The 27,868-nt window shown below is 43.4% G+C and overlaps 1 protein-coding gene across 3 annotated transcripts; it reads right to left on the reverse strand.

Moving 5' to 3' along the window:
• Positions 1-1,089: 1,089 nt before the first annotated feature.
• On the reverse strand, positions 1,090-27,469 carry nr1h3 (nuclear receptor subfamily 1, group H, member 3). 3 transcript variants are annotated; one of them, XM_083653026.1, is made up of 12 exons: positions 27,337-27,469; positions 24,585-24,824; positions 20,026-20,108; positions 16,963-17,226; positions 13,612-13,878; positions 11,899-12,104; positions 9,917-9,988; positions 8,673-8,852; positions 8,394-8,493; positions 7,791-7,904; positions 6,972-7,066; positions 1,090-5,286 (listed from the first exon to the last, which is right to left on the reverse strand). In XM_083653026.1, exons 3-12 carry the CDS (start codon positions 20,066-20,068, stop codon positions 5,140-5,142), a joined length of 1,488 nt encoding a protein of 495 aa, XP_083509152.1. In that variant the 5' UTR covers positions 20,069-20,108; positions 24,585-24,824; positions 27,337-27,469; the 3' UTR covers positions 1,090-5,139. The 3 variants fall into 3 exon arrangements, with proteins under 3 accessions (XP_083509152.1, XP_083509154.1, XP_083509153.1); XM_083653028.1 differs by lacking the exon at positions 9,917-9,988 and having other exon boundaries at positions 11,905-12,104; XM_083653027.1 differs by lacking the exon at positions 9,917-9,988.
• Positions 27,470-27,868: the final 399 nt, after the last annotated feature.

Below are 27,868 nucleotides of genomic sequence, written 5' to 3' on the forward strand. Positions count from 1 at the left end.
TTAAAATAGGTTTGCATTTATCCACATTGTTTTTACAGTGTCACCATTTGAAGATAGAGGGGAATTCAACCAGAGCTGCACACCAGAGGGGCCAATTTATATGTACAATAAACTTCAATACCTACAGCATTGACATAAACTTCAATACCGTCCTACAGCATTGACAGTACAAACATCACAAACAAAATAGACTGGACATTCACAGATTCATGCTGTTTGCTCTGTATTTGGTCAATACTATCTATGCCAGTGTCACTTCAATTCCCCCCCCCCCTCCTCCCCAATTCAAATTCACCCATCACACTGAGTGATTCAAAGCCACCTGACATCCAATAGCAAAAGGAGCCAAAATAGAAATTTCACAGCCAACTGAAGCATCCCTCTAATTATGGTTTTTGTATTGCCACTCACTCCCTTATCAATGTGCCTTTTTTGTACAGCTGTCAAAAGTAATGGGTAAAAAGAAACAGAAACAAAAGCATGTAATCATTCAACTGAGAGAAATAGCATCTAATCAATAATTTGGAGAGGGAAGGTGATGACATGATTGGATCCATGGTCCGTCCTCCACACACCTGCTGAACGATAGACTGCTTCAGACAGGAAATGGAATGGAAACTGAGATGAATTAGGGTTTACTGATTTCAAGTTTATTTATTTCATCACAAGCAACTCTCAAGTTAGCAATGTAACATATTACAGCTAAAGATTGGAATACAACGTGGAACTCTTCATTGGGTCTTCTCTAACCTGAAGAAACATCTCTTGCATGGGAACTGTCCATTATGGTTTGGGCGCCTCCCAAACCAAAAATGTGTGGCTAAACTGGCTATGGTTATTTTCAGTTCCGCCTATTCCTGGCTAGGCCACAACTGGTCTAGACTTGTTTGCATGTGGGAAAACATTACGACAATGGGCCTATGACAAGACAATTATTGGTGTAAGTGGGAACAAAGCTGGGAAAAGATCCAAGATGGTTTGTCTGCATTCAACCAATCACAATTTAGGGTGGAGCTCAAACCGAGGGGGTTGATGGTTGTCAACTTGTCATCAAGGTGGTCCACCAGTGAGAACCAGTAATTAGGGTCTAGCGAATTACTGGTTCTAACTGGTGGACCACCTTGATGACAAGTTGACAACCATCTACTGCTTTGATTTTGAACAATTTGGTCATTTAATCAATACAATGAAACATAAAAAGCCAAATAAGATTCAATTTAGATATCACAACTGAATTTAAAGACAACACATGAGATACCCCATGAGATAAACTCACTATTTTGTGCTTTTACCAGCACTAGAGTTAGGATACATTACATTTGGTCTGGCAAATACCACAGTTTTCCTCTGTTCTGTTGAGAGTGGGCTTCAAAGACACACTCCAATATTGTGAAATGGGCAGGCGTGTTATGGGAATTAGAAATAATAAGAAAAATAAATTATTTAACCATCTTGACAGATCCACAACATGGAAATTAAGACTATTCCTCATATCCATCACCAAGTGCTCTTGTACAAAATCAAAACAAACATATCATTCTGATGTAATCAAAATTGGCCTTGCACATTGTTGCAATTGAACAGGACATCACATGCCTGTAGTTTATTTTTTTATTCGTGTGGTGAAAAACAGATGCTCCCATTTCAGCTGTAATATGTCAAATGCATGATTGAGTCAATAACCTGGAAACTGAATTGAAAATTAGAATTTCTGATTTAATCTGTAACCCCATGCAATACCACGTGACCCAGAGGTGAAAAGCATTGATCACTGGAATAGTTTGTGAGGGAGGGGGAAACAGTACTCATATCTTCCTTCAATCAAAATGAAACTAAAATAAGCAGGAATGCTTTTCACAGACAGATAATGAAATGACGACAACGCTTCATTTCCAAAACTGAAGTTTGTTGAGTGATCAGATTAATAATCTAGAACCCTCTTTACAGTGCTGACCCTGTTAAAAGTGATGGAGAGGGAATCATTTAGTTTCCACTGACATTTTTCGATCAGCTAGTAGTATGCAACATTTCATATTTACACTGCATAGGAGACACCATGGCAAATTCATACATCTCATAACAAACATCTGTGTCATAGATCTCTGTACGTGATATCATTTTAAGATAACTTACTAATCATTCCTGTTGTTCTCTCCGCTCCCTGTTAATATATATTTTGTCATTTGTCTAGCTAAACGTCACACAATTTGACTAGTTGCAGCTGCTGGTGTACAATACCTAGTCCAGACGGATACTAAGACTATGGCAGTCTGTTATATCAAGTTAGTTTTACACTGGACATTCATCTGTACAGTCCCCCCCCCCCCCCCCCCTCCCCATCCCCATCCCCAAATATTGTTCAAATATTTTAAGGGGTGTCCTGATGGCTCAGTGGTACATGTAACCGCCTCGTCCTGGATTTGAATCTGTCCCCGGGCCCTAAAAAAAAAGCCTCATAACGAATCTTGACAAAATATTAAGGGGGGGAAAAAGGTTGTGAACCGCTCTCTCCATCCTCTTCTGAATATGCATGGTTTATTGATTATTATTTTTTTTACATTTCTCCACGTGTGGTTTAAATGCTATTCATAAAATCACATATCAGAATGGCCAATATAAAAATAACTGCTGCTTTTGAATTAGTTACATGGAAAGTTACAATCTCGCACAGACATAATGTTCACCATGGTATTTGCAGAAGCCGTTTTTCAATGTCGCTTTCCCGGGTCTGGATGGGCTTTTATTTTACGAAGTTGAAAGGAAGGTGAAGAGTCATATTTTGTTGTCATCTTTACACAGAATGTGACGACACAGATCAGTGCCACCTATTTTCCAGGTACAAGTGCTCTGTGTAAAGAAAGCTTTAGTCACGTCACCATTTCCTGTACACGTACAAATAACTCCGCAAAATGACTCGGCTCCAACTACACTTTATAGAGAGCCAAGGTACGACTCAAGGGATTTAATAAGCCATTATTTCTTTCTCATCTTTTTTGTTTTCTCTAAAATTTCATAAAATGCTTATAAAAATAGTTTTACTTAATTAAACCAAGTGATTCAGCTATATTTAGAATCAGGAGAGACCATAACATTTCACTCGGACCAAATACATACATATTATACACATATCTCATTATGCTCATGTCCCAGGTCGAACCACCCGGAGGATCCTCACCCAACCCTGCCCTGTCACTGCCCAGGGCAAACACCAAATGCCTGGACAGGAGCTTTCTCCACTCTGCCATAGCAACATGGAACAGCCTTCCCCCCGCGGTTGCTGGAGACATTACATCAAGCAGTGTTGATGCCTTCAAGAAGAGACTGAACAAACACCTCCTCAGCACCAGACCCTAAAACTCAAGGACTTCTATTCATCATACTTAATCAGTATATATTATGAGTAGCTGCAGATCAATGCTAGGCTCTCTGAATGTTGTTCATGAAGCCCGTATCTGTAATAGCACAATAAAAAAAAATCTCTCTCTCTATATATATCTATATATATAAATTATTATTTTATGTTTTTGTGCGAGACGAGTGAAATGTTCTATGGTATCTTGTGATCCCAAATATAGCTGAATTGCTTGGTTTGACCAAGTAAAACTATTTTTATAAGCATTTTACAAAATGTCTATGGGGGAAAAAATGGGCGGATGAAATCCCTTGGTTCGTATGCCTAAACAGGAAGAGGGCGTGACTTTGGCTCTCTTATGATCGAGGGCTCAGTCACATCACCGTCGATTCAAACTTGTTTTCTTGTGCGTTAGTGTATGATTGTACAATCTTGTGGATTATTTTTTTTCTCCATGCGAGCACTCTATACATTTTTCTTGTGAAAATAAATATGCCATTTACATGTTTGTGGATGCATGTATAAATGACCAAAAGGGTCCCTTGTTAACTTGGAAGAATAAACTCAAGTAATTTAACTAGAGAATATAGACACCTCTAAATTACCAGAGTTCTACATCACATTACGTTACCTGAGCAACTACACCACCAACTCATTAGATTTCAGTCCCTTCTCTACTAATAGTAGCCGTATCACGATGCACAATCCCAACCAGATGACCAGATGATGATTTATGATAATTCTTTTATCATAACACCAAAAAGATGTTGCTTAACAACATCCGATAGCAGTCTGCTTATCCCCAAACTCCATATCCTATTCCATCTATGACCAATACTCAATGTGCAGCTGTAATCTTCCACTGACTTATCGAGTACCACAGGGATGACATATTTTTGTAGTCGAAAAGGCGGAAGTCCCGGACTTCCTGGATCTTACGGGGAAAAGTGAATGGGGTTTTAGAATGGGGATTTCACTTAAGCGCATAAAATAAGGTCTGTGGTTAACACACGTTTATGCGAGTGGTGATTTGGATTCAGCAGGATAATCTTCATGAATCACTTTTATGCCTTTTGAGGCGTTTTCTAAAAATCGCATTTAAAAAAAACGCCTTTACGTTTCAAGTCATCAAAGCGATTCACGTTCGTGCGGATTATCCCGCTGAACCCAAATTACCGCTCCTATAAACTTTTGTTAACCACACTGACCTTATTTTACGCAGTTAAGTGAAATCACCATTGGACTTTTCCCCCGTAAGATCCAGGAAGTCCGGGACTTCCGCCTTCCGCCTACAAAAACACGCCATCCCCACGGTGCTCTATTGTGAGACAGCCACAACAGCCAAGACCTGCTCAAAGCCTTCAGATTAAACACGTTAGAGAAAGAGTATAGAACTGCACTAGAGATCGACTCGACAACTTTCAACAGATATTAATTTGTTTTAACACTGGCTAGAGAGCCTGATGCTGGTATTCGCATCGGCAGATTCAGCCCTTCTCAGAATCAACGCGAGAGCAAAGTCTGAAAGAAAACTAGGCGTTCACGCTTCAAACCCCTCGGCAAACACAAATCCATTCTGGAGTCTGTGGGAGAGCGAAGGGCATCCGTACTCTCCAAAGCCTCCAAATAGTGGGGGAAGGGGGAAGGGGGGGAGGGAGACTCAATCCCAAAGGTCCTCCGTGAGGTTCACTCCAATGTCAAGTCTTTTCTGCGGTGCTCAGAGGACGCCGTGTCTAGTCTCGGGGCTTTTTCTGAAGCCGCGAAGTGTGACGCGTGAGGTTTTGCAGTCACTCGTGGACGTCCCAGATCTCCGAGAGCAGAGGGGGCAGCTTTTTGTCCTGGAGGCGCAGGGCGAACACCTGCTCCGAGTGGACGCTGCTTAGTGTACGCAGGCTCACCAGCTTCATCAGCATCCGCGGGAACATCAGGTGGTCCTGGAAGGCACATAAAAATGTTGGAGGTTTCAGCTTGGTGGTCAGTATTTATGCAGTTCACTAGAGCAGTGATCCTCAACCGTTTTCATATCGAGGACCCCTAATTTAAGACGCATAGAGCCACGGACCCCCATTTGATGAGATTTAGTCTCTCTGAACCAACTCTGAGAATATTTTTTTATTGCTAGATAATGATTTTGTTCAGAAGTCCATGACTACCTGTATTTTAGATAGAGAAACAGTGAAACTGTTATCTTCTGCATTCTAAACTCCTCAAAAAAAGTTTGGAAACGTTATTTCGGTTGATTATTTCTCCCCTTTAATAATACCAATTGATATTGTATTTTATATCGTTGGAAAGCCTGATTAGTCACCTTTACAACGGGGTACAACTTGTAAGGATCATGCTTTCGTGGAATGAGCAACACAGCTAAACGTGTGGGTAGCTCCCCAAAAACCCCGTTGTAAAGGTGACTAATCAGGCTTTCCAATGATATAAAATACAATCCCAATTGGTATTATTAAAGGGGAGGAATAGTCGACCGAAATAACGTTTCCAAACTTTTCTTGAGGAGTTTATAACGTCTTGTAAATTAAATAATGATGTTTAACAATTCATTAATTTGCTGGGGACCACATGGCACCCGTGGTGGTGCCCGGACCCCACGTTGAGAACCACTGCACTAGAGGGCATGGTAACATGTTGGCACACCGTACCGTACTGTATATAATAGGTGGGCAGAGCAGGGTGGCTTTGATGTCCATTCAACAGTAATGCAACACACTGAACCCACAGCAATTACTCCCCCAACGGCCTTGTTGCAATACGTTTGTACTAGGGAACTTTACATGCCAAAAAGTAGGTGTATTCCATTTAAAACATCACATTTTCATTTGTTTAGTATCAATAGATTTTTCTTTCAACTTGGTACCATCTCTGTCAGATGAGCATTATTTACTGCAGCTTTTACAAGTTACATTCCCCCCATTATCTCATCTGTTTTCAACCAAGCCATGATAAGATAAGATGAGATTACGTTTATGGATCCCCGAGGGGAAATTATATTGTTTTGTTTACACTGGCTTCCAAAAAGGAACCGTTTTATGCTTCAAGGAAGTCTAGGACAGTCACTTTAAATACTCACACTCACCTGTTAACACCAACATGCTGTGCTGGGTAGCACAGTGGTGCTATCACTCAGTAAATTGCTAAACAGTAGACCATAATAGTACCCGTTGAAGAATCAGCTGTGTTTCCCCCCCCATGACGATATCATGACGACACATGACTAGTATGTGGTAAAGTACCAATCTATTCTACACATTTCTTTCAGGGAATATGAAGATGTGTACATGGTTTTTACACCCTATACAAGTTCATATATAATATATCCGAGTGCACATATATTCACACACCTTCAAACACATTACATTCTATTTTAACAGCAGGTAAGAACTGAGGTGTGCTACCCAGCTGCATCATGGGAAGCACAAGTTCTGCTTGTGCCCTTGGCTATCGTTCATGTACTGTATTTGCAACTGTTCAACCCCTTCACCCAATCAGAACCAAATGATAGTTAACCCACCCCACCCCTGAACCAATGTGCTTGTTGTGATGACGAGCGACCAGGTCACGCTGACATGGGTCACAGCCAAAGCGGTTGTGTAAACCAGGGGACACTTACATTTGGTCTCTTTATCATGATGTAAGAGCGAAGTGCGTCCACATAGGGCTGCTGCAGCCTCTCCACCAGATCATGATCCTGCACATTTGGCCGATCTAGATGGTAAAAGAAAAAAAAGTGATTTCAACTGTGATGAACTGTAACATCTCATTGCAACTGTAAACATACTAAAATGACATAATAATAACTAGCCATCAATTGACACAAGGGCATTCCCACCCCCAAGAATATAAGTACGGTAATTAGCCATATCACAATAGAATTTAGCATGAGTAGTAGGGATGGGCATTTCTAGCCTAAACAGGCGAGTCAAATTTGACATGGTCTCCCTTGATTCTAAGTATAGTTGAATCGCTTGGTTCGACAAAGTAAAACAAATTTGATCAGCATTTTATGCAAGGTCTATGGAAAAAATGAATGGCAGTAACAAGCCTTGAAAACCTTTCCCTTGTGGCTGAGTGTTGCTGTAATATAGACAGGTTAAGACCATTTCTACTTCATTTCTAGCCTTTTTTAGAGCTACTGGGTGCTGCACTGCTGTCAGCTGAGCCTATAGCTGTTCTGCTCCAGTGCGCAGCTCCTACGGGCAACGTCACATGGACAAACATGTCATTCTTAAAAAGACAGGCGCCGGTAAAAATAAATAAAAATTAAATAAATTAAATAAACGATATTCGACTTTCGATAATAAAAGTCGATCTTGATAATAAAAACGATTATTCGAAAATTCAAATGTCTTTGCCCGTCCCTAATGAGTACATCATCATTATATCGAGGATTCTGCTTTAGCTGACCCCGCTTTAGCCTTTGACCTCTGACCTGCTGAGAAGATGTTGATGGCAATCAGCAGTGCATATTCTGCCTCGTCCAGGTGCAGGTCGTTCATTCCCTTGGAGAACTCGAAGATGGGGTTGATGAACTCAAACTGAAGCCCTGAGCGGGTGAGAGGCGACAGAGATGAAGGAAACCAGAAGTCACTTTCAGGAAGGAAATGTGTTGCAATAATAACGCACTCCGGGTTAGAGGGGTCCAAAGGCAGCATGCGGTCTGACTTGTTGTTAACAGTGAAGTCAGAACAATAGGCAATTGTCCTACCTTTACAATATAAATGACAACAACCAAACAGCACGAAGCAACTGCATAGTCCCATTCTGATTTAAGATGATTTTTGGGCACTGATGATACCAAATAAGCATGATCAGTTTTATATCTTAAACTGAACGCCTCAATCGCACGTTTCTCTCTCTGTTCCACTTGCGCAATACAGAGAGAACCTGGCAAACGGTGCTGCTGCTTGTGCTTTTCCATTCCAGAGGACAACCAGACAGATGGGGGCGCAGGCAGTTAGCCGAGGCGATGCCAAATACACAGGTGCAATATATCTTCCACAAAGTTTCGACAGTTAGAAATGGGCAAACGCACCCGCTTTGGCGAAATCCTCCTTGTTATAGCTGAAATCCTTCAGAAACGTGATGCTCTCGATGGCGGGGTTATACCGCCGAGACGTCTCCAGCAGCATAATCTGTGGAAGCCGGGCAACTTTGTGAGAGGAATGTGTATAAGGCGGCGATGCAGAGGCAAAGTGATGTAGTGACATGTAACAGGTTGAAGGAAGGCATTCCCTTGTCGTCGTAAAATCATCATATGAGCCTTTGCCGATTGCAGAAACAACGTAGTAGTGATAACAAAGCATGGACTAACCTCAATGGTGGACGTCTTAAGCAGAGCGATCTGGTCCTCCCTGGTGAGCTCCAGGAAGCCGGGAAGCTGCTTGGCAAAGTCCACGATCTCCTGAACCGACATGATGGCGAGCTCGGTGAAGTGGGCGAAGCGCTGCTGACGGACCTCGCGGTTCTGCAAGTCCTGACTCTGCGGCCACGGCTGTTGGAATAACACGCGCGCACACAAAATTAGCCGACGGCGCTACATTTTTTAAGCTACAGCGAAGCTTCCGATATTGGCAGAAACTAGAAATCCAACTGTACAAACCATCAACATGCCCCCCCCCCCCCGTCCCCAAGGTGGTCCTCTGAAAGAACCCTGGCTTTAATAAACACATCCGTAAGCTGAATGACAGAGAAGCTGGTATTTGGTCATTGAGCTGTCAGATTTCAGCACTTCCACTCCTGACAGAATAGCTGCCTCCCACCACTGATTCACCCAATAGATGCAGCCTGTCGCACATTTTTAGTGCAGCTTGGAGCCAATGTTCTCCACCGCTCAGAGCTAATCTAACGTGTGTCGAGCTTGCCAATCAGAAGTCATTAACATGAGAGTCAATCACAGCTAAACTGACAGAGCAAGATGGCAGCACAGCAGCAAAAAAACAGTGAGATGTGGTATAATAATAATAATAATACATATTACTTATATATAGGGGTGGGGGAAAAAATCGATACACCATAGTATCGCGATATTTTGCCTGACGATATTGTATCGATATTGCAAAAAAAAAAAAAAAAAGGCAAAAAAAATTGCAGGCCATGCCAGGCCACCGGGCATCTGCCCGAAGCGCCCGATGGTGCAGTCCGTGCCTGCAGTGGCGTATTGAGTCCAGAGAAGCTTAATAATGTAGCCTACGTGTGGGGCAAAAACAAAACAAAACAAAAAAACACTGCATGTTTTACTTTTGGTGAGGTCAAGGAAAAGGAGTTAGGAGTGACAATATCGAAATATCGCAATATTCAATATATCGCAATACTAGCATATTGCAATACTATCGTATCGTGACTCAAGTATCGTTTTAGTATCGTATCGTGGGCATCTGGTGATTCCCACCCCTACTTATATAGTGCTTTTCTAATTACTCAAAGATGCTTTACATACAGTATAACATGGTATGCTGTCCATTAGTAGGCCTAAAAGGAATATCCCCGTAACACGGCCTGAGCTGATAGATGTTGAATTTTTGTATTCCACTATTTTTATTTATTTATTTTTCTCACATTTTCTCCCCAATTGTACTTGGCCAATTCGCCTTCTGCTGTCCCAGTCGTTGCTCCGCCCCCTGTGCCGATCTGGGGAGAGTCGTAGACTAGTCAAGTCAAGTCAAGTTTATTTGTATAGCACATTTCATACACAGAGGCAATTCAAAGTGCTTCAGATAAAATGGTTGACAGGAAAATAAAATAATAAAAGAAGAGAATAAAATGGACATTTAAAAGCATCACAAAAAAAAAAAAAAAAAAAAAAAAAGAGTATAAAAAGTGCATTAACTCATTGAGTGCCAGCCACTTTTGGAGAACGGATGCTCCCAGTGCCAGAGTTTCAGAGCGTTTTCAGTGATTTCTCGAGGCCCACAGAATATTGTGTGATATTACTATGTAAACACTGAACACGCACAAAGAACGATGAGACTCTATTCTATCATCTGCAAAAAAAAGTTTATTGATCCCATTTTCCGTTCTTTAGTTATGAGCCGGAGAAGATAGCTTGATTCATCCAAAAACAGCAATTTTTTTCTAGAAGCTGAGATAATTGGCCTTTTGTGAAATTAAACATTTCAAGCACATCACTGACTCTGAAGCTAATCTTTTCTAATGTAGTCACACCTCAAAAATAATTTCCTTCAATAAAACAGTGAAGGCCAGGGAATTCTGTTTGGCAGAATAATATTTTTTAGCTACAACCAGCAGCGCTGGCCCCTGCGTGCGCTGCTGGTTGCAGCTTCTTGCTGATCTTGATTTGCTGCTGGTGGGCATCGGATATTCTGGCTTGCATTTGTCAATCCTGTCCTGCTGCCTGGGTCTGTCTGGGTGTTGCGCGCTGCTCTGCGTGCCCCCCCCCCCCCCGCCCCGCCCCGCCTCGCCTCAACTGCACACTCCTCCTCCTGTCTGTGGTGGCTCTCTGCTGAGTTTGCTGTGCGCACAGTGAAGGGTGATCGACATCCTGCTTTTTTACAGCGTTCCGCGTGTGTTTGTCACCGGCAACGATGCTTCCAGTTGAGAATAATAACAACTCCACGGTGTGGATGTGCGGATGTGCTGTCGCAACCGACACGGAGCGGCTCAATTGTGGGAGCAGATTGGCTGCTGCAGGCACAGCTGCAGTAACGTGCTTCAGCATATCGATGCATACGGATGCGATGCGATTTCCGTTTCCATAACGACTTCTTCTTTGTTTTTTCCTTGCCTTTCTGTTATGTGGAGAGCACTCTCGCCACCTAAGGGTTCTGTAAAATAGGTTAGACACATCCAATAGCTATAATATTTGTACATCAGAGGCAGAAGGCTTTGATCGACGCCCCACCGTCAAAAAACGCAATTGACGAACATGTCCGTCCTTGGCACTCTACGTTACTATTTGAAATGACGAACATGTCCGTCCTTGGCACTCAATGAGTTAAGCAACAAGCGCAGCAGTTGCAAAAAGAGCTAAAAACTTACAGAGGACTCATTGGGTTTGCATAATAGAATAAATCAATTTATCTATATTGAGTCCCCCGACATACTATATAAGAAACATGACTGCACACACATAAAACTCAGGTCTGGGTACTGGCTAGCACATGCTTCCTCCGGTACGTATGCAGTCGCCAGCTGCTTCTTGTCACCTGACAGCGAGGAGTTTCACCGGCAGGACGTAGCGCGTGGGAGGATCATGCTATTCCGCCCAGTTCACCTCTCCCCGAACAGGCGGCCCCGACCAACCACAGGAACAGCTAGTTCCCTACCCGCAGACACGACCAATTGTGTCTGTAGGAGCGTCTGACCAAGCCGTAAGTGCCTGCTACTGGGAATTGAACCCGGGTCTCCGCAGTGGTGGAGCGAGTGCTTTTACCTCTACACTACCCAGACGCCCCCTGGCTGCCAAGTAGATACTCAATTTGTGATTGGTCACTACATGGCTACCTACCTGCATGGCTACCGTAAAAACAACAAACAATAAGAAACTGGCAATCAGTCTATGATCTGAACCATCCACTCACTGTTACTTTTGGTCGGTCGATGAAGGACCGTTTGTTGCATTGCTTCTGCATGGACACCAGCTTCTCGATCATCTCATGCTGCTCGGGGGCCAGCGAGGCCACTTCGTGCGGCGGGGTGGGCGTGACCACGGTGGACGTGCGGGCCGTTTCATCCTCGTGCTGCTTCTTCATCTTCTTTAGTCTGATCTGCTCCTCAGAGAGGACGCCTGGGGGGGGGGGGGGAGTCAACGGAAGCCAACACAATCAACAGACTGCTGCATGCACTACATGTAGGCTTACTAACCGCCGTTTCACATTTGATAGATATTTATGGAACATTCCTTTTGTATTGGGATCTTGGAATATCCCAGCTGGAAACCAGCCAGGGTTAGCTGTAGCCATTGTTAGCAATAATAGTTGATTGCGCATTTCGTGGTATTTTGGGCATACAAACACCTTAGCAACATGTCCACAGATAGAAGTTAGACATACAGTACTGTGTGTACGGCTGATTTAATGAGACACAAATAAAAGACAGAAGTGCTGATAAACATGATTTACTAGGAATTCATCAGAGTTGTGTTGAACTTATCGTCTCGTACCCATTAGTTGTTTGTGGTTTCTGTTTGGTGTGTGTATTGTTGATATGCTGTTTTATTGTCTGTCTTGGACGGCTCGTGCTGGGCCAATCACTGAGTGTTTTTTTTACAAACGAGAACCACAATGGAAACAAGTCATGGACTTTATTGCGTTTTAATCCTCGACAATTTGAATACCGTGTGTATGGATTTGATCTGTTCATTTGCATCTTTAACAACTGTCTTAATACATTCATTCATTCATAAAACTTGCACTACTGTTGAAGGGGCGGATCTGCCATGTTGGATTTTGAGGTCGGGGCTGGTGAGGCTCCCCCCGAGATCGGGGTAGGGAAGAGAGACACTGCGGAACGCGTCATCATTCAGAAACCACGCCCAACACGGAGGAAAACACAAAGGACCGACTATCGTGCCAACTTCTAGCAAAACAAACCGTGGCTAACCGGGCGAACAAAGGAACTCTCGTCAGATACATATAGAGATTTTGCAGATATCTAGGAGGAACTGGCTAGTGTCAAATAATGAGACGTTGTGTGCGTTTACTTCATTTATTTGAACTGCGAACGAGACGTGAGCTGATCACGTTTGTCTGCTGACTTTCTGCTTCCTGAAACTGCCCCCCAATCCTGGCGTTCTCCCATGTCGCTGTTGCACACAAAGATATACGGAAGATGAACACTCCAACTTACTTCATTGACAGCTAGATCCGCATTTTTCTTCTCAACGGCTTCCTTGTTTTGCACGGGAGTACAAAAAAACTTTAATTGGTGATTTTTTCTCATTTGTTGTCTGCGCAGCCCCACCACACAACAGCTTTTAGCTATGTTTAATTCAAGGAAAATGACGCTGGTGTATGGGAGTGAATGGAGCACTATCCCCCGTGATGGGCGTGGCCTATTTCATGCAGCGTCTCTATCCGAGATCAAGTGACGTCGCAAGGGGGGGGGGGGGGGGGGCGTTCCTGACCTTTGAACCGGGAGATTCCTAGTTTCCAATACAAATGGAACGGCGCAATGGTTAGACCTCGACTAAAAGCACAATCCAAAAGTTCAGAGAACTTTCCAGTAATGTCAAAACCATCAAAACAATAGCTTCCAATCTTTTCCACCATTATGTAGTACGCAAAAACACTCACACTGCTCCAGCATGCCCGCCTCGCGGCACTTGCGCAGGCGGCACTGCTGGCACTTGCGGCGCATGTACATGTCCATCTCGCAGCGGCCGTTGTTCTTGCACGAGTACTGGGCGCTCTTGATGACGCTGCGGCGGAAGAAGCCCTTGCAGCCCTCGCAGCTCAGCACGTTGTAGTGGAAGCCCGACGCCTTGTCGCCGCACACGCTGCACACCTCGTTGCCCAGCATCTTGGGGGCGGGACCCTTCTTCCTCTTCACCGGCTGGCCGTCTAGCGCCGACGTAAGGGAAGAAAGGTAACATCGAGCAGAAGAAAGCGTTAAGACTAATGGACAACATGGCTACAATGACGACACATAAAAACAATTGTGGCGTTAACGACAAAAAAAAGACAAGTTGGATCAAGAAAACAGTGGGCAGCAAGCCAGATATTAACAGGGAAAATAGCAGTGGAACTTGCCACACCAGTCTAATTACACACAGACATACATACGTGAGGTCACACACAGACACAGACTGGTATTTGTGGAATTGTATTTGACTTCAGCTGGGTAGTTACTGTACTGGGAAAATGTGAGGCACAGAAGTTAAGTAAGAACACACTGAATAGTTAAAAAATGTGTTTCATAAAAAAAGAAAAAAGATGAATGACAATTCTCCTCGATTACGTCAACATCTTTGACTTCCGCGCGGTTTTCAGTTCAACTCTGTATGACTCACAGTATCACAGATATATTTCTTCAGTATACCATTATTGCGTCTTGACTCAACATAAAATGTTACCGGCTCCACCGAAGCTTTCCAAACTCAAATTAATCTTCACCTGCTCTCACTTTATGTCTCACTCCTCTGTCTCAATTTTTTGAGCCATTTTTTCCCCAATCGTACTTGGGCTAATCTCCTCCTGCTGTCCCGGTCGCTGCTCCACCCTCTGCCGATCTGGGGAGAGCCGTAGACTAGCACCATGCTTCCTCCGACACATGCGCGCAGTTGCCAGCCGCTTCTTTTCACCTGACAGCGGGGAGCTTCACCGGCAAGACGTAGCACGTGGGAGGATCACGCTATTTCCACTAGGGATGCACCGATTGCCATTTTCTTGGCCGATTCCGATTTCCGATTTTTGAATAGTCTGACTTGCCGATACCGATTTTTGCCGATTCCGATTTTTTTTCCTCTAAAAACAACAATTGACAGCTTACACAAACGTTTTTGTAACTTTGTTTGAAAATTAAGATTCATAGAACAATTCTTACATCTAATGGGGATCCAAATAATCTTATCTTATCTTATCATTTGCATGAAGTAGGACCATCTCACTCAAACACATCTCAAAATAAAAGTGTTCCAGGTTAGGCTACTGGACAGAGCTTTTTTGTGCAAATACAATGAATACAAAAATTTAATTAAATCCAATAGCCTATATCCCACAGCTATCATGCATTTACTTTTCCAAAAGAAAACAGGTGCAACAGAACATCAAAATGATCCATGGACAAGGAGTTTATAGACTGGCTCCTGACCAGTCCTCTTGAGTAGAGGGGAAATGAGTTTATGAGTTACAGTAACGATCTTCAGTCTGAATATCAGGCGGAGTTTACACACAGTCCGAAGTTTGGTATGCGTATTTTTATCTGCCATCCGAAAAAATATCGTCACGCACAGAAATCCTTGCACACTTGTGAGTCCGATGCATTTTTATTATTATGTCCGTCGTTCTATTTGCAATACGAAACAAATAGTCTCTCCTGTATCTACGTTACAACATGAGTGACAGGCTGAGGCACCAGCGCTGATGTGGAATGGAGAAGGCAGGTCGGGGAATGGTTATACTGGACACAATGCTCGCGTTCACCTCGCCAAGTCGGCTGTGCACTGTGGCCGGGTGCAGCAGCACTGCTTCCCGGGTAGAGAGAGCAGAGAGAGGGGGGCCAGTGAGGTGAAGCGAGCCGCTCTGGACTCCAGCCGAGCGGGACGCGGCCGCATCTCTGTCTCCACGGCTTATTTTCGATTTGCATGTGTGACAAACTGCGAGATTTGTCTACTTAACTGACGGTGGAAAAAATCCACAACGAGGAAGGTATGCTGGCGTGTGTGGTGTGGTGGCTGGGTGCCTGTCTCGGTGCTTTGGGGTGCGCGCACGTCATGTGAAAATCGGCTCACAGAATCGGCTATTTAGAGTGACCGGCGCAGATCACCGATCGAGGCCGATCACGTGAAAATCGGCCATTTCCGGTCACGTGCCGATCGATCGGTGCATCCCTAATTCCCACCAGTTCCCTTCCACCCTGAACAGGCGCCCCGACCGACCAGAGGAGGCGAGGCGATAGTGCAGCGACCAGGACAAATACCCTTAATCCGGCTTCCCACCCGCAGACACGGCCAATCGTGCCTGTATGGACGCCCGACCAAGCCGGAGGTAACACGGGGGCATGAACCTGCGACCCTCGTGTTGGTAGGCAGGGAATCCAAAAGTACTATGTTTGGTACTGTACTTTCTGTCTGAAGAAGAAACAGGATCAACACAACAGTAATGACCACAGCAGCAGAATTTATTATGCAAACTGCCCATTGGTTTTCCAATTCTGGATTGGATTGCTTTTTGGAACGCACTGGATTCTGATTGGAGTTGTTGCTCATTTACTACACTCTCTTCCTGCTTACTCACAGAAGATCATTCTCACTCACCATGATGGATGACCTTTAGCCACCTAACTCAACGTCTCTGGAGTCCTTTTCTAATTGGATGGAAGTGAATGAGCCAGAGAGGTTTGGCAAAACTGACCAAAAGAATGAGCACAAAATCTCAAATCACTGAATGGCATTGTCCTTTGAGATCATTATGTGCACTGAACTCTAGTTTGGAATTGGATTTCAGTTTAGTATCAGTTAAGCTGTAAAAAGACACTGTCTGTGCCATTTTAGTTTACTAGGCATCTCGCGTGCTAGATTCGTAGGCCTCGCCCGCCCTGCAGCTCGACCACTGTGCGGGCTCACCCGCTCTTATGACATCACTGATGATGTCACAAACTGATCACCTTTGCAATCACTGATGACATCACAATAGCGCTTATGACATCACTGATGACATCACTTCCGGGACAAAATTGAAACAGAGAACATCGCCCACATGCTCCCTTTTATAATAGAAGATTTGTTTTAGTTCTAAAGAGAAATATTACAGTTGTGTGCAGCAACGGTTTAAAATAACTCACTCACTCAACTCTCTCTCTCTCTCTCTCTCTCTCTCTCTCTCTCTCTCTCTCTCTCTCTCTCTCTCTCTCTCTCTCTCTCTCTCTCTCTCTCTCTCTCTCTCTCTCTCTCTCTCTCTCTCTCTCTCTCTCTCTCTCTCTCTCACCTGTGTTGGCAGTCATGTCGCCTGCAGCAGGATCCAGCTTAATGTCATTGGGCTCTAGTGGCAGAGGGCTGCTCATGTCAGTGGGCGACGGGCCGTTATGGGGCGACGTGCCGTTGCGGGGTGACGGGCCGTGACGGGGCGGAGCGGGGAAGTCATCCAGCGACAGCAGGCCATCGTGCTTCACGTCGGTGCTCCTCCCACTGCTCTGCTCGATCATGCAGTCCAGCTGCAGCTCCGCGGCCCCGCCAAACACCTTCCTCTCACCTGCGACGAGAGGCGGAACCAACACATTTCAAAACACACTCTCTTCCCACATGTCGCTCTCTACTGCTGATGCTAACTGACAGGTGTGCAAAACTAACTTCACCTGCCAACTGCTGGTAAACAAAAAAGATTTATTTTTCAAATTAACATATATTTTTGATGGACATAATGTTGCCCTGCCTGTTTTCAATTCTATTTTGCGTTTATAATTTGACACACTTACATAATGGATCTTGTTTGTAAATGTCCATGAAGTTAAATTGCATTATAGTTTGACAAGAGAAAAAGACAAAAGACACTATATAACCGAGGCGAGGCATTCAAATGTTTTGGTGTCAAAAAGTGACCAGTCAGTGTGCTGGATAAACTTAAAGGGACATTTTGGTATTTTTCAAACTGGGCCCTTTTTCCCTCGCTTTTTGTGTGACTAATCTGAACAATTTCTGAATTTGGTCCAGTATTGTGCGAGATCGCTTCAGCTGGCAGCGGTGCAACAGGCTGGAGCGGAGGCACACAGGGTATATATATATATATACGAGAACGTCCATGTTTGTAGTTCCACTAAACGAGCTTGTTTTTGCCACTGACTGGCTCAGATTGTTATTACAAGAGAGAGATCAAATGAATGCTCGTATTTATTTACCTTCCGCTTGATCCAAGTCTCGCTCAAGTCAGCTGTTGAGACGAGCCGGGAGGAGGTTGCTTGCTTTGGAGGACAGAATTGTTATCTGAAAGATTTTCTAAGTCACGGCCGAATACTAAGCTGATTTCAAGGATATGGATGAGGCATTTGAATTCAATGGCCGCCCGTATTTATTTGAACAAGAGTATAATAACTATGGATGAAGAGCGCCTACGACTTGAAGAGCGGACGAGGAGAGAGAGGAGCAATAGGCAAGAGAGTGAACAAGCTGCTGCAAGGTAAATACAAGCGTTCATTTAATCTCTCGCTTATAATAAACTGAGCCTGTCGGTGGCAAAAACAAGCTCGTTTGCTGGACCTACTGTACGTGCACGGTGCGCCTGCCTCGGCTCCAGCCCGTGCGCCGCTGCCATCTGAAGCGGTCTCGCTTAATACTGGACCAAATTCAGAAATTATTGTTCAGATTAGTCAGACACACATAGTTTGGAAAATAGGGTCCAGGTTGAAAAATACAGACATTTTTCCTTTAATTGCCATGAAGACATTTTACAGGAATTTGATGTATTTTCAAGCATGCATAGAGCAAATTCCTCACTGTATGAACGCAACTTAGTGAGCTTGAAGAATCCACAAATATGATTAAATTCATGTGAAAAAATAACCCTTTTCTCAATTATCCATCTGACTGTACTACAGAAACCAATCAGAAGGCCGAGCATGACATGCATGACGTTCTTCTCCATGTGGAGCCACAGCGCTCTACATCGACAATCAGTCTGATTTCGAGAGAACTATGGATCCCTGTTCCTAGTTAGGGTTGTGCGATGTCACTCAAATAGCCATCGCGATGGCTCCACAGTGAAACATTGTGATGGACGATGGCATGGTCGCGGGGGGGGGGGGGATTAATTAATGATTCATGAAGTCGTTGTGGTGCCGTTTGGCTGCGCCGCTTCATTGTACGTTCACATTGACAACAGGACAGCTGAGCTCTGCATGTCACGAGAGACCAGCGGGCTTGGATAGGCTACTACTACAGCACACAGCCAGGCGACTCAAACAGTAGGCTATCACTAACAGCAATATTGAAAGGCACAAAACAAATAACGTTAACGTTACAGATCCTGACCAACGACGTGTGTGTGTTGAATTTAACCGGCTGGCAGAAAACGGGCAGAATTACTGGCGGCTAACGTTCGATTCGTGTGGGCTCAGTTTTGAGATAGAAACACAGCAGCGGGCAGCCTATGTAATGGAGCGACTTCATGGAAGCAGGCGAGTTGAATCCACAGTTGAAGACTTGTTGTAACATTAATCACATTGGGTTGAAAACAGGAAAGAACGTGAGGTTTCTTCTTTGTCTTAACATTTTCACAACAACACACAACTGACTTCTCCTCCTCCACCCCGCTCTACCACTTCTCTGAACTGGGGATAGGGTACGCTTGTTTAATGCCGCCTGCGTGTCACAGTTGAGTGGAGTTGGCCTTTTTTTAATGATTAAATCTGCACAATTTTTATTCGAACAGATAATTAATCCGGATGGTCAATCAATGCTATCGTCCATCGTGCCAACCCTATTCCTAGTACCGTAAATTCCGGACTATAAGGCGCACCGGTGTATAAGCCGCACCTTCAAAGTTGACTATTTTTTTCTTATATAAGCCGCACCGGACTATAAGCCGCGGGTGTTTTAATGTTTTTTTTTTTTTTTTAATTGTGTTTTAATGTTTAATTACCATATGTAATGCTCCCATTTATTAACATTTCAACAAAACAACATAACACAACACCACCTGTGTTGTTATTTACAGTGCACACAGTGTCATACAGTGTCATACAGTGTCATACAGTGTGGTGAAAAGAGGGCAAGAGAGGAAATTAAAACAGAAGTGGATTTATAGTTAGAAAGAGTGCTAAAAAAAGAGAGATTTTTTTTTTTTTTTTTTTTTTTGAAAAAATCCATAGATAAGCCGCACCGTTATATAAGCAGGGGCCAAAAAAGGCCAAAAAACGGGAAAAAAGGTGCGGCTTATAGTCCGGAATTTACGGTACATGCAAAAAAACAACAAGGCATTTTGAGCACAGACCAACACAGAGCTGCATGAAGACAACCGGGCCTGACAAAGACACGCTGGTAAAGAAGTCTCTCTTACCATGACCAACATCTGGGATATCAGTCGCAGACAGCGTGGACATCTTCCGCACAGCAGCTTGTCATTACGAAATCAACCTGCACCTGTGCAGAAAAAAATATGAAAACCAATCAGACTCAAATATGCCAAACAATTTACTACTAATTTGTTATCGATGCCTGAAGGAAAATTGTCTGAATGAATGCAGCTCCACTGGTTGGAGGGCGGTTTCTCTAACCACTACACCACTCTGCCAGACTACTTCCATAAAGTCCTGAGGCCCTATTTTGACAATCATGGCACTGGTCTAAGTGCATTGCACAAGTGCGTTTGGGGGGGGGGGGGTGTCCACGCCCACTTCAGCTAGCTAGGTCATTTTGGGGGACGCACAATCGGAGCACGCCACGGCCCAAAGGGGTTCTGTGTTTTGGGGTGTAACACAGACCCCAGTATAATAATCAATAATCACAATCCGGCACAAGATGCCTTCTCAAGCTCAGCAGCCAGCAAATCAATATTGTGTCTCCATATCTATATTAGCCTTGGTAGTCCACTGTATGAGTGTGTGCCTCTCCTGTGCGTCAAAGTGTACCCGTCCCCATACCTACACCAGGTTTTTGCTGCTCAAAAGAACACAAGCGCTTTCCAAAGCCTCAAGATAGCAATGCGCCTGATCACCTGATGGGTCTGGGATGTGGGTCACAAAAGTTCTGACTATGTTCCTCTGTAGAAGTAGACTTCTGTCAGATGTAAGATCATGGGGAGCTTAACATAGTTACATCCTGTGTTCAAGTTGTGTTTTGTATTGTATTACTTCTACAGAAGCATACTAGATCTGCTGCTACTATAGATTAGTGTCCATTTTGTATTTCGTAAAGATTTGTGCTTTATAGTATGATAAATAAAATAAGCTCAATTTCTTCTGACTGTGGGTGTATTGAATAGTATTGTGCGACTTGCACGTAGGCTGTATATACATTCCAAATAGGGAAATAAACATAATGTGATTGTAGTATGTCATTGATCTAGTGATTGTTTAAAGACTTAAAAACATTTCTTGATCTCAGATCTTAAGTAGGGCAGGTCTTCTTGGTTTTGTCTTCGTCTCAACCTCATGTGGATCTTGATTACAACACTGTTCTACAAAAATACACTGACAGGAAAACCCACTGGCTAAAAAAGCAGAAACGAAATTTGAATTTGGTCATGTGTCACATGTGGACGTATTTGAGGAAACTGATTCAATGGGTACCCTTGCATGATGCTGGGTTATTCTTAGCCAGCATGTAAGAAGGAAAACTATCTTGGAATTAACAAACATTAGAAAGCTTTCTATTAAAAACAATTAATATTAACAATTAATATTCCCCATGCCCCCTGGGGGTTTCCTTCATATAGGAACCCCACACCAAAACATGCAATATTCTGGTTGCTGAAGTGGTGCCTCCTCTGGTCGTTCGGGGCGCCTGTTCGGAGGGAGGGGAACTCGTTGGAATAGCGTGAACCTCCGACGTGCTATGTCCTACCGGTGAAGCTTCCCCTGTCGGGTGAAAAGAAGCGGCTGGCTAACTGCCCATGTCTCGGAGGAAGCATGGAGCCAGTTTCGGCTCTCCCCAGATTGGCAGAGGGTGGAGCAGCAACCAGGATATATAAATTAAAATAAAATTAGCACTAACGGGTAGAGCCCCGACCGATATTATCGGCCCGCCGATATTATCGGCCGATATTGGCGATTATCGATATATCGGTATCGGTAATATTTGGCACCGATTTTTTTTTTTTTTTTTTTTTTTTTTTATATTTAATATATATATATATAAGTTATAGACAGCATGGACAGCATGTTGTGTATATTTGATATTTTTTCTTAACTATTTGTTCTATTGTGTTTTTGTATTTCTAGTTATTTATAATTATTAAATTCCCAGTTAAGTTTACTGTTTCATTGCATTGAGTTTATTAATAAGCTGTAAAATATCCTGCCTACATCACATATTTCAATTCATGTCAACTCAATCATATCTTTGTCAAGTGTTTGATATTTGAGGGTTGCTGATGTGGTGCCTCCTCTGGTCGTTAAGGGCGCCTGTTCGGAGGGAGGGGAACTCGTTGGAATAGCGTGATCCTCCCACGTGCTATGTCCTACCGGTGAAGCTTCCCCTGTCAGGTGAAAAGAAGCGGCTGGCTAACTGCCCATGTGGAAGCATGGAGCCAGTTTTCGGCTCTCCCCAGATCGGCAGAGGGTGGAGCAGCAACCAGGATAAATAAATAAAAAATTAGCACTAATGGGGGATTAGCACTAATGGGGGATAAACATTTGATGATTAAAAAAAAAAAAAATCGGCCGATATTATCGGTATCGGTAATTTTTTATTCCCTAAAATCGGTATCGGTATCGGTTTCAAAAATCCCATATCGGTCGGGCTTTACTAACGGGGGATAAAATGGGATAAAAAAATCTGTGGAAAAAAATAATAATAATATAAGTGTAATGCACATACCTCAAACTAATGCGATGCAGGGAACATAGTTAAGATGAATTAAGACAGTGGGAAGTAAAAACCCAGGCAGGCCAATGTACTGCCTGTAACGCCAGAGGTTTCACTTAATGAAGGAGTTGAAGTGCTACCAAATAATAGTGTGAGCTACAGTAAGTTAAGTTAAGTTAAGTTAAGTTAAGTTAAGTTATCCTTTATTTATCCCCATGGGGAAATTCATCAGTAGCAGATGATGGTGTGACCAAAGATTGAATCATCATGTTTCATCCTCTAAATGATTTCTGCTTTCTCTCAAATATGACATGTTGCTTCATCCTAGTTCCACATCTTTGTGTCAAACCCAAATGTGCCTAAAAATAGGCCATTTTGTTCAGGATCTTTTATTATTATTATTATCATCATCCTTTATTTATTCAGGGGAGTCTCACTGAGAGCAATGCTCTCTTTTTCAGGTGTTCCCTGTTCACATTCACACCTGGCTGGAAGCTGACCAGTACACCCACACTCTGATCTGCTGGCCACTGATCAGCTCCACTGGAGCGGCTGGGGTTAAGGGCCTTGCTCACGGGCACCTCAGTGGTGGTAATGAGGGATGGGCAAGCGCTGCCTTTTCACTTTGCTGACCCAAGATGGATCCGGTCGCGGGGATTGAACCGACGACCTTCCGCTCACAAGCTCGTTTCTCTAGCCGTTGGGCCACCACTGCCGCCAATTCTAAGGCCAGTGCGTGTTCGTATACCTCGAAAGGAAATAAGAAGGCCATGCCTACGACAATTACGTGATAAAATGAATCGGGAAAATGTTTCAGCAAACAACTGCTATTGACCTTTTATTTTTAATTTCTATGGTCTGTATTTTTCTAAGCATCAGAAGCTGGCCTTATTCAAGCGAAGACAACATATGTTAAGTTGAATGCAGTCAAAAATACACCATTTTGGACTAAGCCTCACACCTGTTCCACTTATCTCCAATGAGCACCACAGATGGTAGAAACGGAACGAAAAATGAAATTCAAATTAGCCTACATGACTGTGTTCAGCTCCTGCTTACGGTCAGAAAATAAAGGGTGGAAAAGGAGAGCACAGAATCAAACAGATTAAACAAGACAGATTTTGCGATGATAATGGCAGTCATTTCCCCCAACAACACTGGTACGATCTCAAATACAATACAATACCAGTAAAGTGGTAGCCAAGGATAAAAGGTTGCACACAGAAGGGAATGATGAAAGTCACACTAGTGTTGGTAGAAGACGCTTATGGCTTTTGGATTTATTTATAGCTACTAGAAATAATGTGCGCTTCGCGGGCTTGCCCGTAGCTCTTCGCTCGCTCGCCTGCTCAACCGCAGTTGAGCGATTGTGCGCCGCGCTGGAGCCGCCGCCGGCCGCCTTATTATACTATAGTAGTGAGATATATTTGTATTGATCTATTTACAGCTATGATTGTGTTCAGTTAAGTTAGCGCTTTCTTTTGCTAAAACAGCGCTCAGATAAAAATGAAAGTGTGAAACACTACCGACAGCTTTAACCGAGACTTTGGAAGCTAACAAATGTAGCATCTTCTGAAGCAAGCCCATCGAAGCGACAAGAACAGAGGAGTGCTTTTTGGTCTACTGGCCAGCTAGAGGGCTAGCCTAGCAGACCATGCTACATTGTTTTTTATCTGGCTCTAGATTTGCTTTTAACTCTTGTTTTATTCTTCTTCTGCTTTCACATTTCTTTTTCTTTTATTCTCATGTGATACATGCTTGTTTTTGTATTCCATTTCATTGTTTGTCTGTCAGGAAGACTAGCTGTCGTCTTGGCGTCAGCTAACGGGGATCCTTTTAATACACAAATAAACAGCAGCAATGTTACCAGCCGTGGAAAAAAAACGATCAATAAAATAGAATTATCCATTAAATGATCATTTTCTTTCAAATATAATTTAAGTATCAACATTTTCCACTGACACAACACAACACAGTTTAGGCGTGATTCAAAAAAAGCACATCATTTTTGATTTAAGAGGCCCATTTAGCGGGAAATCAACCTCCCCCTGTTAGTACTGTGACGGCCCTAGTGTGTGGGCTTGACCTTACCTCTGAAGTCGATGTCGTCTTTATCGCCTATCCATCTTTGCCCGTGTTGAGTCCACAAGCTCAGCTCGTCGATATTATCCGTAACGCTGACAGAGGACTTGCCGGGCCGGCGAGCCTTCAGGACGCCCCAGTGAAGGAAGTACCTCTCTCTGACTTATTGGGTGGAAGTTCAACGCCTCGATATCTTGAAGGAAGCCAGAGAAGAAGGGAAGAGGAGCAGCGATCCCTCTCTACAATGCCCTGCGGGGGACAAGAGGAGAAACAGAGAGAGAGAGGGAGGGGGGGAGAGAGAGAGAGAGAGAGAGAGAGAGGGGAGGGTGCAAATGGGAACACAAGAGGTTACTATTGGTCGTTTGCATGGCTCTGAAAACCCCACAGGGCCGCGCGGTCCTCCAGCCTTTTCCTGTTAAGAGTATCTCTAAGCAGTCCATTTTATGCAAACACCCACACACTGCAGAATACACCGAGGGATAACCCCATCTTCCCCTCCACGTCTTCTTTCCATGAACACATAATAACCAAGAATATATTCTACTGACTGAGCTTCCATTCTGCGCAGGCTACGTCGCTATTCCAACCAATTCAGCTGGAAGCCTTACAAAACTACCGTAAACAAGATCTACAAGAGGGTATAAAACAATAGTGTGTGTGTGTGTGTGTGTGTGTGTGTGTGTGTGTGTGTGTGTGTGTGCGCGTGCGTGAATTAAGTTTGGATCTTTTGTGTACTGTATTATATACACATCATCACCAGTGCTTCGCTTCTATGACTAACTGCCCAATGAAGGGGGAAGTCCAGGTTCAAAACAGGCCTCGCATTCACAAATTCCGAGACTGCAAATCAATATAATTTCAGGCTCGTAAAGTCAAACCACGGTTTCTGTTGGGTGGTTTGGTTTACACGCAGTGTGGAGAACCACAGGCCTAAGCGTGTTGGATTTCAGAGATCATTTTGAAGTCGTCGGAAGAAGAACAAGCGGTGAACTCGACTCGACAGATAAGAAGTCGGTAGCCTAATTCCAGGTGTCAGTAAGAGTTTACTGGGTGAAATCACAGTCTCTAAAGTTTCAAACTTCTCTGCTCTGTCTGTGACCCGAAGTAACCCCAACTCTCTCTCTCTCCAAGTCCAATGTTCTGTACAGCTTATCAGTCAGTTACCTTTGCCCGCATGGCTGTTTCGTAGACTGTTGGAAATTAATTGAAAGTGCCAACAAATTGATGAAGAACTGAGTGGAATCAAGAACTTCCAGTTATAATGAAACTTGTGAAAGAAGCATGTGAGAAGATTTTTTTTAATCCTTTTTAAACTCAAGTTAGTAGTTAGTTACCATTAACACAAGAGGCACAGAGACCGTTGGATAGGTAATCTATTATTGGCACAGACAGTATATGAAAAAACAGAAATACCATAGTGGGATATTTTAGCCATTATTATAACCTGGTTGATAAGGCTCAACTAAAATTGGGTAACAACTCGCATATCATTAGACCTGCATTCATGCCAAAGTAATAATTAAGCCAGTTGTTTGATTTTTCAAATCAAGAAAATTACAAGCGAAATCTCAATTTGCTCCATCCTAGGAAAATTCAACTAACCCTTGTGTTAGGCTTGAGATTATTTTTGCTGCATTGTCTAAATATTAATACGAAAAACTGCTCAAATAAAAATCTGTCAATGTACATAACTGTCACTATCAACAGTGATGTTAGGTTTTAGGAGAATGATTGGATTGTGTGTCAGTGTGTGCAGGCCTGTGTGTGTGTGTCCAGAAAACAATGTCTCCCACTCAGTAAGCATAAACAAAACAAAAACAAAAAACTGAATGCAAATACAGTCAGTCAGCATGACTGGGTGGGAAATGCCACTTTCCTACAATCTCAGAGTATCAGCAGATGCAACAATCATGGTTAAGCAGAACAGTATCCCATACTCAGCATCAACATGGTGTGAAACCAAGAGTCAGTGCTTTCTAGACTAGATGTAGCTCCTAAGTGGACCAAAGTTCTCACTGATGGAAGAGAAGTCAGAATCAATGATTCAACTGCAAACTTGTTTAGGTCCAACGCTTCACAGATATCAAGGAGGCGACGACAGAAAACGATAGGCAAATTTAACAAAACCAAGATAGACAAAAATGTCACAGGAGGATGTCATCACAAAGCAAATTAGCTAACGCTAGTTGTCCACAGCACTGGCACATTAATCGGGGAAACACTTGTATCGTTGTTTCGCAATCGTGTCATGTAAACACTTCCAAGCAAGTTTAACAGCAAGTCACCTGTGCGAATGCGACCCGTTTCGTGTTGACACTGACGTTACCTGTTTGTGGTCAAATCTGACGACAGACTAGCTGTTGACATTAGCTAGCTAGCTAGACAAGTTAGTTTAACGCTAAATGCTGTCAGTTAGCCGGGATGCATTGTAGAAATAGCTAAAGTTCCAGGTTTACCCTCTAGCTAAACATAAAGTTAAATACTATTTTCATTAACTAGCGTTAGCTGTCAAACATTAATACCATAATGTAATTCTACCTCGATGTATTGGGGTAAGATAGGCTACACAGGCAATCCAAAGAAGGCCAATAACGTTATCGTTAGCTGTTTTTTAGTAGCACTAACGTTAGCCTGACACCCCCGCACTCGACAGGAACTCCCTTTTGACAAGTTCAGATTAGCTAGCGTTAGCTAACTTCACGTTACAGGTGCCACAAACACGTTGAGAAATCACAAAAGGCAACAAATTGTGTTGACTTGCCGGATAGTTCACAAGTTTGTAACTTCAGTTTACAACTGCTTGTTAGTCAACGTCAACGATGCCCCGTCCATTCGTGGCTGTTGATAGCAGCAGACAACTAGCATATTAGCTTGCTAGCCAACGTAGCGTCATGTGACTCTGCAGCCAGTCGCAGCAAAGGGATTTCTTCGGGGCTGATGCTAAAATGGATCGTCTGGAGGGACGTAACCCCGCCTCTGACCCTAACTCCAACCAATCATCACTCCCCATACATAAATTTAACCAATGATCACTACTAATATCCCTCCGGCTGATCCATTCTAGCATTCTTTCATCAGGCAGGCAGCAAGCCGACAGAGATGAAGAGGAGAAGCGAGAGAGAAATCCCCTAGTTTCTTCCGTCTTCCTTCAAAAAGCCAAATAATGGTAAACCAGCCAGACAATCATTAATTTCAGAAATAACATGACAAAGATCAAATTAAACTTGAGTGATCTATGTGTCTGTGTTGAAATTAACCAATAGATCCTGTTAAAGGAATCGTTCACCCAAAAA

The sequence above is a fragment of the Poromitra crassiceps genome, assembly GCF_964638095.1.
Source record: "Poromitra crassiceps genome assembly, chromosome: 16".
In the NCBI taxonomy this organism is placed as follows: domain Eukaryota; kingdom Metazoa; phylum Chordata; class Actinopteri; order Beryciformes; family Melamphaidae; genus Poromitra; species Poromitra crassiceps.

Excerpts from the sequence above, each read along its gene's own strand:
- nr1h3 (XM_083653026.1), bottom strand. The coding sequence starts at position 20,068 with ATGTCCACGCTGTCTGCGACTGATATCCCAGATGTTGGTCATG. Across the intron at positions 12,105-13,611 it reads GGCGGGCATGCTGGAGCAGT|GCGTCCTCTCTGAGGAGCAG; the intron begins GTGAGTGTTTTT and ends CCCCCCCCCCAG. Across the intron at positions 8,853-9,916 it reads AGTACAATTGGGGAGAAAAT|CCGTGGCCGCAGAGTCAGGA; the intron begins GTGAGAAAAATA and ends TTATTCCAACAG.